The sequence below is a fragment of the Phalaenopsis equestris genome, unplaced genomic scaffold (assembly GCF_001263595.1).
Source record: "Phalaenopsis equestris unplaced genomic scaffold, ASM126359v1 Scaffold000665, whole genome shotgun sequence".
NCBI lineage: Eukaryota > Viridiplantae > Streptophyta > Magnoliopsida > Asparagales > Orchidaceae > Phalaenopsis > Phalaenopsis equestris.
Window position 1 is genome coordinate 264,502 of NW_018165105.1, and position 15,822 is coordinate 280,323.

At 35.2% G+C, this 15,822-nt stretch overlaps 1 protein-coding gene across 1 annotated transcript in view; it reads right to left on the minus strand.

Annotated features, from left to right (window-relative positions):
* The window catches only part of LOC110030138 (protoheme IX farnesyltransferase, mitochondrial-like), a 53,733-nt gene extending 43,536 nt beyond the window's left edge, over window positions 1-10,197 (minus strand). The window contains exons 1-2 of the mRNA XM_020732720.1: window positions 9,705-10,197; window positions 1,364-1,493 (exon numbers count right to left, since the gene is read on the minus strand). Of these exons, the coding sequence (XP_020588379.1) occupies window positions 1,364-1,493; window positions 9,705-10,114 (540 nt within the window). The 5' untranslated portion in view covers window positions 10,115-10,197. The remainder of the gene's footprint in view (window positions 1-1,363; window positions 1,494-9,704) is intronic.
* Window positions 10,198-15,822: the final 5,625 nt, after the last annotated feature.

Sequence of the window (15,822 nt, forward strand, 5' to 3'; positions counted from 1 at the left end):
CCCAGCCCCCAGCCCCCCTCCAAAACAAAGCAAAAGAAAAGAAAAAAAAACAGCGACATAAAACAGTTTTAGTTGTGGCTGGACATGTTTTCAAGGTAGCATGAGTATCAAAGAGGAAGAAGTTTTCAGGTCCTCTATATTCCTCTACCTAAATGATTAACTATGTGGTTTTTCATGTAAACTTGAACCCTCATAGCATGAAATTGCTGTGATTTAAAAACTCACTCTCCTATTAGGGTGTCAAAAATTGACTTGACACGCCAGCTCAACCCAAACTCAGACTCAAAAAACTCGGGATTTGGGTTGACCCAAACAATTTTTGGGTCGTGTTCTATCTATTTTTTGGAGTTGGGCCAATAAAAAATCGACCTGAATCCAGCTCGCTAACCTGAAACTGACTCAAAATCGACCCGCCACAAAACTGGTTATAATCGACCAAAATATTACCGAATAACTATTATGCCTTATGTTAAATGGGTTATTCGGATCAGCGGTTTGAAGGTGACTTTCTGACCCGTTTAATATTCGGGTTGGGTTCAGGCCAAACAGTTTCGAGTTGGTTCAATTTTGGGTTAAACGCGAACCCGGTTTGACACCCCAACTACCACTATTAATTTGCAGGTTGTATCTCATGGGCAAAAGTCAGGAAAATGATATTTGATATGTCAAATTGCAAGACAATGGGATAACAAATGATAAACATTGGATTCTACATTTTTGCTTAAAGAACTACCTGATTTAAAGTGTTAGCGGAAGCAGCAACCATCATGGTCCCAGCACAAGTACAACAAAGGCCAACAAAGTCTATAACATGTCCACTTCCCAGAACATAACCTGCTCCAGAAGTTGCAACCACCAGCATGCTGAAGAGAAATATAAAATAGCATCCAACAATCATACATAATATTTGACAAAATAGTGAAAGAAAACATTATAAAGTTTTAAAAGGAATATTTACTACTTTATTCAACTAATATTGAAAAAAATGATGAATATAGAGAAACAAATAAAGAAACATGAAGGTGATCATGTGCCCACAACTGAGGCAACTTGGCCAAGCTGCAGTGTAAAAAATACCGAATAACTATTATGCCTTATGTTAAATGGGTTATTCGGATCAGCGGTTTGAAGGTGACTTTCTGACCCGTTTAATATTCGGGTTGGGTTCAGGCCAAACAGTTTCGAGTTGGTTCAATTTTGGGTTAAACGCGAACCCGGTTTGACACCCCAACTACCACTATTAATTTGCAGGTTGTATCTCAGGGGCAAAAGTCAGGAAAATGATATTTGATATGTCAAATTGCAAGACAATGGGATAACAAATGATAAACATTGGATTCTACATTTTTGCTTAAAGAACTACCTGATTTAAAGTGTTAGCGGAAGCAGCAACCATCATGGTCCCAGCACAAGTACAACAAAGGCCAACAAAGTCTATAACATGTCCACTTCCCAGAACATAACCTGCTCCAGAAGTTGCAACCACCAGCATGCTGAAGAGAAATATAAAATAGCATCCAACAATCATACATAATATTTGACAAAATAGTGAAAGAAAACATTATATAGTTTTAAAAGGAATATTTACTACTTTATTCAACTAATATTGAAAAAAATGATGAATATAGAGAAACAAATAAAGAAACATGAAGGTGATCATGTGCCCACAACTGAGGCAACTTGGCCAAGCTGCAGTGTAAAAAAAAGCAAGCTCTCTATTGCTCCTATTAATAACCACAATTTATTATGAAACAAAAAGCAAGCAATATTATGAAGTTACACTTCAGGTTACAATAATATGAAAAGACAACTGAATTTTTGTATAATATGGTGCAATCTCTGTAGCAGTTATCCTGAAGTCATAAAATAGATTAAAAACAACTATGATGTAACAACAAATCAAATAACATATAAAACTTGAAAGATGTACAAAGATATTTCTGATTGATACAGTTCAAGATGCTTTAAAGGATATCTATAGAAAACAATGTCAAGAACATATTGAAGATTGTTTTAAAATACAAACAGAAAATGTAGGCATTTGAGTTTCCATTATGATCAGTTTCAAGCAAACTTGAAAACTAGAAAAAGAATCTATAAATGACATTTTTTAACTCCAGGACAGCCAAAAGAAAGCTATCTATCGATATTGAGGGGAAAATACAGTTCAGCACATAACATAATGGAAAGGTAGGATGTTTCTAAAAACCCGTGTAATCAATAGCATTGCACCCACTCTTACATAATGAATTGCTCAATACAAGCTGGCTTTGCACTGAAAACTCCTAAGAATGGTTATTTCCAAATCACCAACTAAAGTTATCTGACTATAAACTAGATTCCGAATATATAGGCAAATTCATCATTTACAAACAGTTCTATCAATCTCGATGAACAAGACTAATCACAACAAGCTTCCACAACAGCCTATAACATTACTTTTCTGTGATGATGTTGTAAATGTGCAACAAAGGAATTTTTGCAATGAAGTGCGCTTTCAACTAAGTGGATGTAACAAATGACAAGCATACACATACAACACATGGTTCATAATCAGAGAAGTCAAATGACTCAAACCACAGCTATAGTTGCTAATATAACTGAAAACATAACATCAGTATGCTTAAAATATTGAAGACAAATAATGAATGGAGAGCATATGAAGCTACTTATAAGACTGTACCTGTACATATATAAACTAGATAATCAATTAGTTATTTCCAGATCCATGTATGGTCTCTATTCGCACTATTCAGGCTGACAATAAATTAGCCAGAAATGCAAAATAAAGCCACTGCAGTTAATGCGAGATTGATTGTCTATAAACTTTTAGAGACAAGAAGACCGAGCAGAGTAAACAACAGGCAGAAGAGCAGTGTGAAAGTTAAACTTGGTAAGTAGGACAACAAATGAAACAAAACCAAAAAATGAAAAACATCGGCAGCCAGAAAGGTAAGCTAAAGCCATTAAAAATCTTCATTTCCCCCAAATTTATATAAAAGAGAAGCTAATGAAGGAAGCTGTCCCCTGCCAAAACATTTGAAAGAATTAACCACAAGCTGATGAAGAGCAAGCTGAAGAAGATAATTATGAGAAAATTTCTCAAGAGGTGAGAGTTAGGTGAACATGATGCAGCAGCACCTCAAATCATCTTTTAGGTGAAAGGAGAAAAACTTTGTGGTCACAAGATAAGGTTAGGGGCTAACATCAACAGGAAAAGAAGAACGAGAGATCAGAAGTCAAAACAAAGGCATCATGGGTGAGTCCCACTATAAGAGATTATGCTCAGGAAATTCTCATACCAGCTGCATTTTTCAAATGATTTAGCAAGGAAACATAGAAACAACACACCAATGTTTACTGAGAACACTTCAGATCACTATTGTCATCCCTGATTTAAAATTGTTGTCATGCTAGATCATCAAAAAAAAAAAAATAAATAAATTGAAAAAGAAAAAGAAAATTAAAAATTTTGTTTATTGAAAGTAGGGAAAAAGGCCAATGACAAATAAGGACGGCATAAGGCCAATTACAGGCAACTTAAACACGCACAGCTTCTGGAAGAAAATTTTTTTATAAGAGTTCAGTACTTGGAAATGAGAACATAATAAATGAAACAAAAGAGCTTGCCTTATTCTCACATAGGCAATATAAAAGTGATAGTCAAAACCTTTATTGTTCATATCCATGAATTACTCATACTTGACCATAGGAGGAAAAGGAGAAGTAATTTTGCAATTCATGAATTTGCATAGTCTTTGCTCACTTAGCCAACTCTCAACTGATTTTACACAAAAGTATTTAATCTTCTAATCGTTCACCTTGATCTCTAGACAATTTATCCGAAATAGAATTGAAGGAATAAAATGCAACAAATTTTGAGGGCCTTTAGGACAGACATATATGGGAATTAATTTATACTTTATTTTACCTTTTCCTCTCAACAAAAAAAAAAAAAAAAAACAAATCTCGCAAACAAGCTCGGCATGACATAAGGAGGAGCCATATCCTTAAAATTAAGGAAGTTGATGGCATCATGTTAAAAGGGAAATAGAAGGCAAGATGGAAATGGTAGTGATAAAAGGATAGCTTTTCATCACAAAGTGAATTGAGAAATTTGTTTGTCTTAGCAGTATTCACTATCTTATTTGTTATGCAGGAGGCCGATTTGAACTTGATATTCGAAAAAGCCTCAAGGCTCTTAATTGACAAATCATCCATCTTAAATCAAGAAACAAGAAGAAGAATAAAGAAGGCATGGGAAGATGAAATTTAAGAATAAAAAACTTCAACATGAAGGGCCAAAATCATGAAAAAAATTTGAAGTATCAAGCAGTATTTTGGCAATATCTGTTGATCAAGCTGCTATTATAGCTCTCAAATCAAAATGTTAAAAAAAAATTGTAATTATCTATCATCATTACAGGAAGAATAAGTGACACATCATAAAAAAGTTTATTTTTCACAAAATATGACTGAATATTAAAACAAAGTAGATGGAATGAGAAACTCTAAACATTATTTTTTATTACAAACAAAATGTCATATGAAAAGAAACATATCTTAGAGCCAAGAAAACAACAAAAAGAAAATACAAAAAGAAGAAGAAATAAGTCGAGCAAACTTCTCATAAAATTATTTTTTCTTCATGAAGGTAAGCCAAAAAGTCAACTATCAATATGCCAACTGAAGAAGTTGGCATGTCTTCACTTCATCTTTAGAAATTCCAACAATAAAAAGGAAGCATGACACATGACAAAAAATTATCTCTAATGAACCAGTGTTGAATCAAGTGGCAAAGAATAGGTTTGCCTCCAGCAAGAAACTAAATTGAATGAGAAGATTTAAAATTTTCTTATCAAAATGTCTTTAATTTTTAAGTTGTCAATGCCAATTTCCAGGTGTACTTATGGGCAACTTCATTAGAAAAGTATGATCATTATAAAATAAATTTAAATTTCTTTGGTTTAGCATATTAAGTTACGGAATTCCTTAAAGATATAATCTCAGCAAGAAGAATGTCAACCTAAAACACCAAGAACGTTATCCCAACTTCTTCTCTTGGAGAAACTTACACAAAGTTTCTCACCTCAGAACTACGCTCAGAATTGGCTCGAGCTCACTCATCAACTGCAAAAAAATGTGGGAGTTAGTATTTTAGAACCAAATTTGTTTGTCTCCTTAATAATTTCAGGAGTAGCTCAAAGCTCCTTAAAAGAACCTCTTCCAGAAGTAGCATCAAAAGCAAGAGAATATTCTGAACTGGGGCCATCCATAGAAAGGTGAAGCAATTGTGACTTCTCTAGAAAATCTCTAGCTTGAGGCTCATTAATATAATAATTCAATTTAGATAACCATGATAGTTTTGGACTGTGTAATTGTGCACTCAAAGTCCTTTTAAAGGAATATTGTAATTCAATTCTAGCCATAAGAGTTCACTCACAGTAAGTTTGGCGATGATATTACAATATCCGGTTTCCTTCTCACCTTCAATAGAGGTGGTAGAAAAATGTCTCTTCAACAATTTTTTTCTCAAAATTGTTTGTTTAGTAATACCAGAAGGTTCAATCTTCCTTTTTTCAAGATAAGGCGATTGCGACTGCAGCATCACTTCCAAGTACTCTTGCAAGGCTTTTCATTTTCATGTTTCATAGTAAATTTGAAATGAGCTACAGGCCAGAAAAGTTTTCGAGATTGAGATTTTCAAATCTCTTCCATCTCAACAAAAACCAAATATTCATATAAGCATAGAGGACAAAAGAAAAACAAGAGCCACAAAAAAATTGAAATTAACTCCAGGCAAATATTTATAAGCTTTTAGTGATGTTGATGTGTGCACGAGAAAAAGTAGTTAAATTCCGGTAAACAATGACAATCAATATGCCAGCTCATCAAGAGCCGAATTCAATTTTGAAAGCTTCATTCTCATAAAATAGAAAAGAAAATCAGTGAGCTCATGCGCAACCAAGTCATCTAGGTCAAGTTAATTAAGCCATATCACCATCATGAATCAAGTTCAAAAAGTTGTATTGAACTAATTTGTTGAAAGCCTTAAGTTGTCTGAAGGAACAATGAATTTGAAGTTTTCCTAAAGCTATTCACCCACTCAAAATGAACTCGCCGTCAGGAGAATTTGCTAAAGAGTTCGCCAAAAATTTCGATCTCGCCCTTAACTTGAATTCATCAAGTTTTACTTAGTGCATGTACAACAATTAGTTAGAAAGGCTAGAACATTTTAACAGCAAATATTGCTAAGCCTTGATATGTCATTTTAACCATCATACTCAAAATTAAATTATTCATGTATTACTGAATGTCAATTTAAACCTATAAAGACGGGCACAAAGGATGACTTGGACGTATTCTGGCAGACTTAGATTAAGGCTCTGTTTGGCACAGCTGTGGATTATTTATAATCTATTGATAAGTAGATTATTCTGATAATCTGATAATCTGCAAATTATTAGAATAATTTGACTTGCTATTTGGAGCAGCTTATTCAGACTAACTTATGGGAGCAGCTTATTTAGACTAACTTATTGGTGGTTAAATGACATTCATGCCCATGTCTGATAAAATTGTTTGGAGCAGCATATTCAAAATAGCTTATTGGTAGAAAAAAAACATATAGTACAGAAACATACGATAATGACAGGGATGTTATAAAAGATACCATATAGTTCTCACACCCTGAAGAGTACCAGGAGAACTGAAAAAAGTACAAATACAAGTGCAACAAAAAGCAAAAAATATTAAAATATTTAACTTCAGACTCTGGCTACGTCGGTCCTCAACTTCACTGTCAGCCTAAGAAAAATTCACAGGACTGCTGGCATGACTACTGACGGTGTAATATGTGGAACTATCAGCCCACTGGAAGAAACCGCAACGAGCTGAAACACCTCTGGCACAACCATAGAACTGTCTCCCAAAGCAATGCTCCTTACATGACGTTAGCAACGGAGATGGTAGTTACTTGTTGGTAAAATTTCATATTACTGCAACAAATACATATACAATACAAAAAAAATATCATTCCTCGACCAAAACCCGCAAATATTTGAGACATAATTCAGGCTCTAGTGCTATGAATATTTTCATTCGAGTTGAATCCTATCTCAAGTTTTTTCACACTGTGCGAGAAATCGTCTGTCGCCCACAACTTCAGGAATAGTGCCCAAAAGCCTAAGACAGTCTAATATGTTAAAATTAGATATTGGTGGAGCTGCAAAAGCTTCAATTAAACGATCGAATGAGGTGTTCACAGAATGTTCCTTCTCTTTATTTTACTTAGCAATCCTTGGCCTCTTTAAAATTGTACTGGATTTCCCCATATCCCTCTGGTTAATACTATGCACTTCTTCATCGGGTGTCAATGACTCAAGTGTGATCTCATCTGGTATCCCTGTAAAACCGCTTTCAGTGAGGTTGAATGAAAAGTTTCCCGTTGCGACAACCCATTTAAACATTATGTCCAGTTTCTCTTCAAATTTCGGCTCTATTCCGCATTGTTTGTACTTCTTCGCTGTCGGTACCGCCTGTGATATAGCATTTAGAGGGGATATTTAGAAAATTATAATTAGAGAAAATAATTTGCGAAGCTAACATTTAATGGATTATATAGAAATTTACCTCTAAATTTTCAGCCCACCATTCAGCTGGAGCATCAATTGTCCTTTTAATCGGATCTCAATCCAGGTCAGTAGATCCATGTTTCAACTCCTTCCATATTTTTCATTTCTTCTTCAACTGCTCCCATTTGTTTTTAAATTTAAGTCGGTCGTAATCTCTGTCAGTGAATTCTTTAAATCTCTTAGCAATGTTTTGACACCCTTCCTTATTAAAATACGTTGTTGGTCTGTTCCCCGGTTCTATTTCTTTAATACACATATAGTAAAAAATATTTGTAACGTCTTTATCCCACATTGCGGACGGGTGCCCTTCAACCACTTTAGACATGATTCAACAGCAATGTCGTGTAACTATTCTGAATAAAAACATATTAAGAATAGTTTATTGCTAAAAATGAATCAACATCCATACATGTCGTGGAATCAACAAAAGTAAAAAAAAAATGAACCAACATCCACAGAATTAACCATCAACAGTGTCGAGATTTGCTAAAAGAAAAAAAAATAAATAAAAAATATTACCACAAAAATTTTAATGATTCAATATCTACTAAACAGAGCAAAGCCATACCCAAAGCAAAAAATGAAAAGGCAGTTAGATACATAAAAAACTTTTCAATGAAAAATAACAATGCATTTAAATAGTTTCGGTTCAATGCAAACCCAACAAACTACCAACCTCTTTGCAAAGAATTCTAGAATGTGTATTTCAACAACGCATTCGTACCTCATATGCATTTCCAAACTGAAGATAGGGAATGCCACAAGATATGCAAAGCCAACACATACACATTTTCAGCCTCAGCCAAAATTTCAATACACATTTTCAGCCGCAGGATATGCATAAAGACGTTCCTAAATGCAACTTCTCATACATGCTGCAGGAATGTCGCTATAATAGCCAAAATTTCAAAATCCTATAGGTGGGCTAAAAATCACTGCGGATGAAACTAAAAATCACTGCATGGGGAAGATATGAAATACTCCAAGATCGGCAGAGCCAAAACAAAATAATAAAGAACCACTGCAATGCCCCAAATTCCATAGGAGCCGAACAGAGAGAGGAGGCACCATACGACATAAAGAGAGGGATATAGAAGGATTAGGGCCCAAATTCCATCAATAAGAACCATCACAAAGACAAGAACACCCAGCCAAAACTAATGCAATGCCACAAATTCCATAATTTTTTTCGGAACAACCTCGATACTTTCACCAAAATTTCAAATTCAGTAAAAAGAAAGTTCATAGAAGGATCGAAAAGCTTTGCAACAAATCAGGAGTCAGAGACCCAAAACTGTGTATCGAAAGTTCAGAGAATGCAAAACCACCTATCCAAAATTCCATAAAAAACTTTCAAAACCACCAATGATCCATCCAAACAAGATGCAACGCCGCACAAATCAAGGATTGAAAAACATCTAGCAAAAACACAGAAGGATCGAAAATGACGATGCATACCAGACGGGAAAGTATGGTTTCGTTAAGAGGGCGACGAGATGGAGAGCAGAGAGTGGATTTCTTGCCAAATTTCTCAACGGCAGCGAGGAAGAAGGCGAGGGCGAGGGAGACTGAAGATGGGCACGGGGCGTCTTTTTCACCCTAAACGCACGAACTCAACGCAGGACGCGAGAAGAGGAGAGCTTATCGCGCTCCGTCTTATGACGCTAACACCGCGTATGAGCGGTGGGAATAAGCTTGCGCGGAGGGCTGTCAAAAAAGCTCGTTGTTCGCGAACAGTTCGTGTTCGGTTCGTCAATGAGTTCGTGTTCGATTCGTTCGATAAGTAAACGAGACAAACGCGAACAATTTTTTTTCGTTCGGTTAGTTAAACGAACCAAACACGTCGCCCCCGCTCCCAATAAGCTGCGCCAAACAGACCCTAAGCCAATGTGTTCGCTCTAACATGGATCTACTAGGTTTCTAGGGATTCTCTCTCTCAATATTTTAGAATCGTTTCAAATTACTAGTAAAGTTCTCGTATTACCTAGACAAATTTGAAACTAACCGTCATTGTTATTGAACAAAAAAACTACCCTAAAATTTTACTAAAAAGAGTCAAATATCCGATACCTGAGACGTGCTTTGGAGAGCTCCCAGTAGCATCGACCATAGTGATTGACGACCTCAGAGATGCCCCTGACCTTCTGGAATGGTAACACGGGAGCATACCCCGAAGATTCCAGCACCACCTCCGACTCAGCAGCGGAATCAGCGGTGGCTGCGGCGGAGCCTATAGGTACTCCCCTTTCGATGGAAAGCTTTCCGAGCTCCGGCTTCCAGGGACCTGCCGCGGAATGTAGTCGGGAAAATTGGAGTAGACAACTCTCAAGCCCTACAGAGCGATCACTGAAGTAGGAAGGGGCAGGAAAGGGCGCAATTGAATGACGGACAAAGCAGGACACCGGGGTAAGACTAGCGTTGCGGTTTGCACTGCGAGAGGGAAGGAGAATGAGACTCCTCATCACGGCGCTTCTCCACATGGTAGCGAGCAACTCTTAGTACCAGGATTTGAGCAGAATTTAAGCAGGATTTAACCTATATCCAACCAAAGACAACTTTAAATCCCACGGGATCTTGAATCCGTTTCTCCTTCGTTTTGCCTTAAATCCAGATTTAGTAAATCCCGTTGGAACGTGGATTTACGGGATTTAGAGAAGCTGAAGAGAGCGAAGCTTAGTGGGATGAAGAAAGATAAAGACTAGGGTTAGCGGGTATGGTGCGGAATGGAATGGGAGATATACCGGAGTTTCGGCGATGTTCGTCCACCACGATCCCATCCTTCCCAGCTAGCTCTGCACGCGACTTTATCGGGAGGGTTTCGGGCACGTGAGGAGGAAAGGGAAGGAAGGCTATGGTTTCGGGAGAAACCGGTGAGGGTGGAGCCAGGTAAGCGAAGTTTGCGGGCAGGAGAGGAGGTGGGGAAGGAGAGGTAGATAGGTTACGGGATTTAATATAATTTTATTTCAGTTAATTATAATTAGCTTAATTGATTAAAAAAATTAATTAATGTATTTTTAAATTAATTATAATTACATAAATTTATGTGTAAATATTTATAATTATTTAATATAAATTAAAGTATATTAAATTTTAATTAATTTTCTTAAAATATTAAAAATTACTAATTAAACAAATAAAAAATTATCAATGTATATTTAATAACAAAAGCTTTTTACTTATAAACAATTAGTTGAATAAATTATTATTGATGATTAATTATTTTATTAAATAACTAATTATTTTTCAATTTAATTTACTTTAACTTAATGAGATTCTGAAAGAATAGCAAAATCGCTTTACTTTTATAAAAAGTTTGCTCATTTTAAAATAAAATTTTTGGCAGTGCTCCACTTTGAAATAATAGCATATTTATCATTTGAAACTTTAGAGAAACTATTTCTCTCATATGGATTAATAATTTATTTATTAGATATTATCAAATTTAAATTAAATCAATAACTAAAGTTGCATCCTTGAAGTCAAATTTGTTTGTGGGCACACCCTAAGTTGGAAATTGATAGAAGGAGAAACTAAAGATTGGGGGAGCATAGAAAGCTCAAGTAATTGAATGAAAATGTCAATATTATATTTTTCTTATTCTTCAGCTTGGATTTAATTAATGACGTGAGGGTCCCACGAATTGTTCTTTAAGAACCCCCACCACTTCCCTTGACATGCCTTCTTGGGGCTTCACTTCTTCATCGAAGCCGTGAAGAACAACCAAGTAACTCTCCTTTTCTTTTGGAATGCCCTCTTTGAATTGGATGGTGATACACTTAAAATATATAGTCTTTTTATACACATTTTTATGCTTATTTTTTAAATATTGTGCTTTAATTAAAGATATTTGTGTGTTTTTCTTTCAGGTATAATCGAATGGATGAAAAATCATAAAAGAACTGAAAAATTTTTCTTTCAGGTACAATCAAATGGATGAAAAATCATAAAAGAATTGAAAATTGATCAAATTTAGAGAAAAAATTAAGAATATGCAAAAAATGAGTTGATGTGCCTAAGCACCCAGGACTGGCGCTTGCACGTCAGTTATTCAGAGAGAGCTGAGTCTAAGCGCTAGGTACCCCGAGTCTGATACCTTGAGCTTAAGCGTCAGAAGTAGTTATTTGATGATTCATTAAATTTTCATTGAATTTGGATGACTTTTTGAATAGGTGTTTGAAGCAACCCTTAGTAAAAACGTGGGAAATAATTCATGGATACAAAAATTCATTCAATTGGTTTTTGAAAGGAGGCAACTTCTAGAATATTTATTGAATGATGACACATTTTGAAGAGACATCATGACACCCGTTGGATTTTATTACAAAAGACTTGGATCATTAAAGTCAACCGCCGAAAGGCCAGCCAATCCCAACCAACAACGAATATCCATCCAAGTAACCGCCCATTGCCACCGCCGTCGTCGACCACCTTCTACACCTTTTATTTTCTTTTGAGTTTTAGTTTGTATTGTGAGTGAAGGAAGAGAATTCAAAGAAACTTCAAGATTCTTAGTGGAGAGGATTTGAGATAAACTTTTATCTTTGTGACTACATTTGGTTTTAATTTAGATTTCTTATATTGTTTACATGATTTCTACTTTTAAACTCAAGTGTGGTTGTGTTTTCTCTATGAATTCTGAGTAGTTTTCTTTATCTTTTTCCTTAAAATGATAAGTGATTAAGTATTGAAAGGAAGTTTTGTGAAGTATTAGAATTTAATGTTAGAAGAAGTTGTGATGATTTTAAACTTTGTACTCCATTTACTTCTTGATTTGGTCAATTAAGATGTTAATACATGTTATGAGAACATGTAAGATCTGAGATGATATTGTCTCAGTTAACAAATGGTAGAAATCAAATTTGATTTCATGGGGTTGTGTGCAAATAAATAGGAAAATAAACTTTGAAGGGTGTAGAATTAAAGGTCTTTAGAGTGACACCCCTAATTTAATTTAAAGTTTTAGGTTTTTATACGATATGTTAGCCCTCAGGTGGAGGGAGAAGAGGGAACTCTAGAGTGAGAACTAATATCTTCCCTACTTAACTGGTTTTCAAGACTATTCAAACTATAAATTAGCCAATATTTTTTAAAGCATCTCTATTAAGGGTAAAGAATATTATTGCTCCTATTTGACACAACACAATTAGAATACTTTCACAACAAAATTTTTATATTTATTATTGATTCATGATAAGGAAAAATATATTTTATTTAAATTGTCTTTATTTTGCAAATATTTAGTTAAGTTAATTAGTTGCTTACTTTATTTTTAATTATAAAAAATTTACAAAAAAAATCGAACTTTCATTCCGATTTTAGTATCTAGAGTTTAAGTAAGAATATTTTTTAAGTAAAATTTTGTTATCTAATTTCTACTATTTTGTAATTTGCATATTATTATATATCCCTGTGAGTTCGATATTCGAGGCTTAATCAAAAAGTCCTATATTACTTGATAACGATACATATACTTACGTAGTATCTCATATTTAAATATTATAAATTTATTCTTATTTGCTTCATAGTGAAGAATTTACCTAGCTTTTGCTTGGGATCAAGTTTTTGACTTTGTTGCAAAGTAAGAATTATTATGAAGGAAATTAAGCATATGATCGCAAACATCACAATAAACATCTATATAGAAAGTCAGGATCAGATGGCTAATAGTACTTTGACTTCCTGCTTGTTAGATCTTGTTATCGGTACTAAGTAAGCTTGATTCCATTCGATGATGTGCATGCTAATGACGAATGACATTTAGAACGCTCTTGCTTGATCTAAACATTTCATTCATAAAAAAACTTTAAAATCATCCACATGAATGACACAGAAGTCCAATGTAATTGACCTCACCTCAATATTGGTCTTTACTCTCTCGTTATTCCATGAATTTATCTTTCTACTGAATTGACCACCTTGATGGAGCCTCCTCCTTTAGTCATATGCAAACCCAATCTCTTTGGCTCCTCGTCATATATGAAGTTATGGGAAGCACCCAAGTTCACTATTGCTCTAGTGGCTTTCCCGCCTATTATCATCTCCATAAAGAGTGAGCCCTTCAATTAGGGTTTAGCTGGAGCTTGCATCGCATTCAATAGTTGTATAACCCCTACTTGTGTCGTTGTATCACCGCCTTATTGCTCCTGATGGCTTGCAATGAGAGAGTTTAGAGCCTTCTTCTGAGGGCAATCCCTTGCCCAATGAGGTCCTCCATAAAGGAAACAGTTGTTATGTGATTTGGTTTTATTGTTATTAGACTTTCATTTGTCTTTTACCTTGTATGAAGTTGATTCCTGACGAGTCTCTTCCTTGTGTTTATCCTTGTATTCCCCACCTTTAACATAAATACTCTTCATATCTTTAGGCTTTGTGGACTCTTCTGAGTATTCAATTAAGCTTTCAATGACCGCAATGACAGCGACATGATCTTGCATTCTGTGCCTTCTAAGCTCAGTCTTTGCCAATTGTTCGAGTTTGTCCATGAACTTGAATAGAGCATCCTTGTCAGACATGTCAGGAATTTCAAGAACCAAGCTTCTGAACTCCCTAATATATTTCTGAATCAATCCCTCTTGTTTAAGCCTTCGCAATCAGACTTAAGTGTCATCCTCCGCATTCTCATGATAGAATCACTTTTTTAAAGTCATCAAAGATGGATATGATGCACATATCTTTCTCAATATATCTTCGTCTTTTTCTCCCCCACAACATAACAATGTCTGAGAGATAAAGGGTTGCAAATTAATTTTTTGCATCTTCATATGTAATCCCTATCGCTCCAAAGTATTGCTCAAGTCCCCATAGGAAATTTTCCACTTCCTTCAAGCTGCGAGCTCCTTCAAAACTATTTGGTTTTGACACTTCCATACGATTGGCTTCGAAGATATGATGGTTGGTGGACGTTGCTAGTGTCCTCTTGCATAACGAAATGTCTCCACACATCTACTCCAAGCTAGCACGTATGCACTCATCTCATCTTCGTGGGCTCTTCGTACCTCCTAGAGTTCCCCCATCAAGTCCTCTGGTATCTTAGCCATTTGGTCCCTTAAAGACTCCTCTAGGTGGAGCTTCATACCCCTCGAGTCCATCAACCTTTTGGCCAAGATCCTCTATCTGGGCCTCCATGACATTCATTGCCTTCTCCACCTGAGCAAGGCGCAAATCAATATTGTGTAAGGTCTCCTTGGGCCTCCCACGTGGTTTGGATGCAGTTGGATTTCGGTTCTCCTGACGACCTAGCCTTTGTTAAGATGATTCAAAATTAGTGGCTTCAGACTCCATTACATGCTCCTTGATGCTCTTAGTCATTTCTTTGAACCACGAATCTGATATTAATTATCACAGACTAACTTATCTCGGCTTTAGTGCTCTTCCTTGGCACTAAATCAGCCTTGATCTTGTAAGCACAGAACACTCTAAGAAGAAGATTAGGGAGAAGTTTTAAAAAAAGGAACACTTCATTAAGGAAAAAAGAATTACAACACTTGGAAGCTTGGAAGGTTTTCTTGGATGAATGCTTGGATGCTTAGAATCTAAACCGTTCCTACATATAGTCCTCTACAAGACTAAGAGAATATTTTAGATTACATTAAACACATCAATTTCTAGATAGTTATACATTATTCTTTACATATACATGATTCTATAACTTTCTAGAATATTATAGAATTCTCTTGAAGCTTGATTCTTTCAGCTTATTTCTAAAATTATGTGAAATGTTCTAGAATACCTTAGAATATTCTTTTTTTTCCCTATTTTTTTCAATAATATAGTGATATCTTCTAGATCATTTGGATTGCTCTCTATATTCTGGGCTTCTCTAGAATCTTCTTTTCTCGTGTTTAACTTTTCAATTATTCTTGAAGATGATGGAACGTGACATTACGCTAGTCATTAATGGTATGCTTATAAGCATTAAGAATAAAATTTAAGCATCTAACGTAGAGGCTATGAAGAATGAATCCCATAGAATGTGCTACCTTACAATTCTGCTGGCCTGCAAAAAGCACAATCAAAAGGCAAACAACAACCATTTCCTGCACATAATGGAATCCAATAGCTTTTTTATTTTCTTATTTCACCCAATTCCGACGTATTCTAAGCTTTTCTTTTTACATTTATAACACCCAAATCTTTCATATTAAAAAAATGCAATTTTCTTAACTTTATAAAAGCGAGCTACACTCTT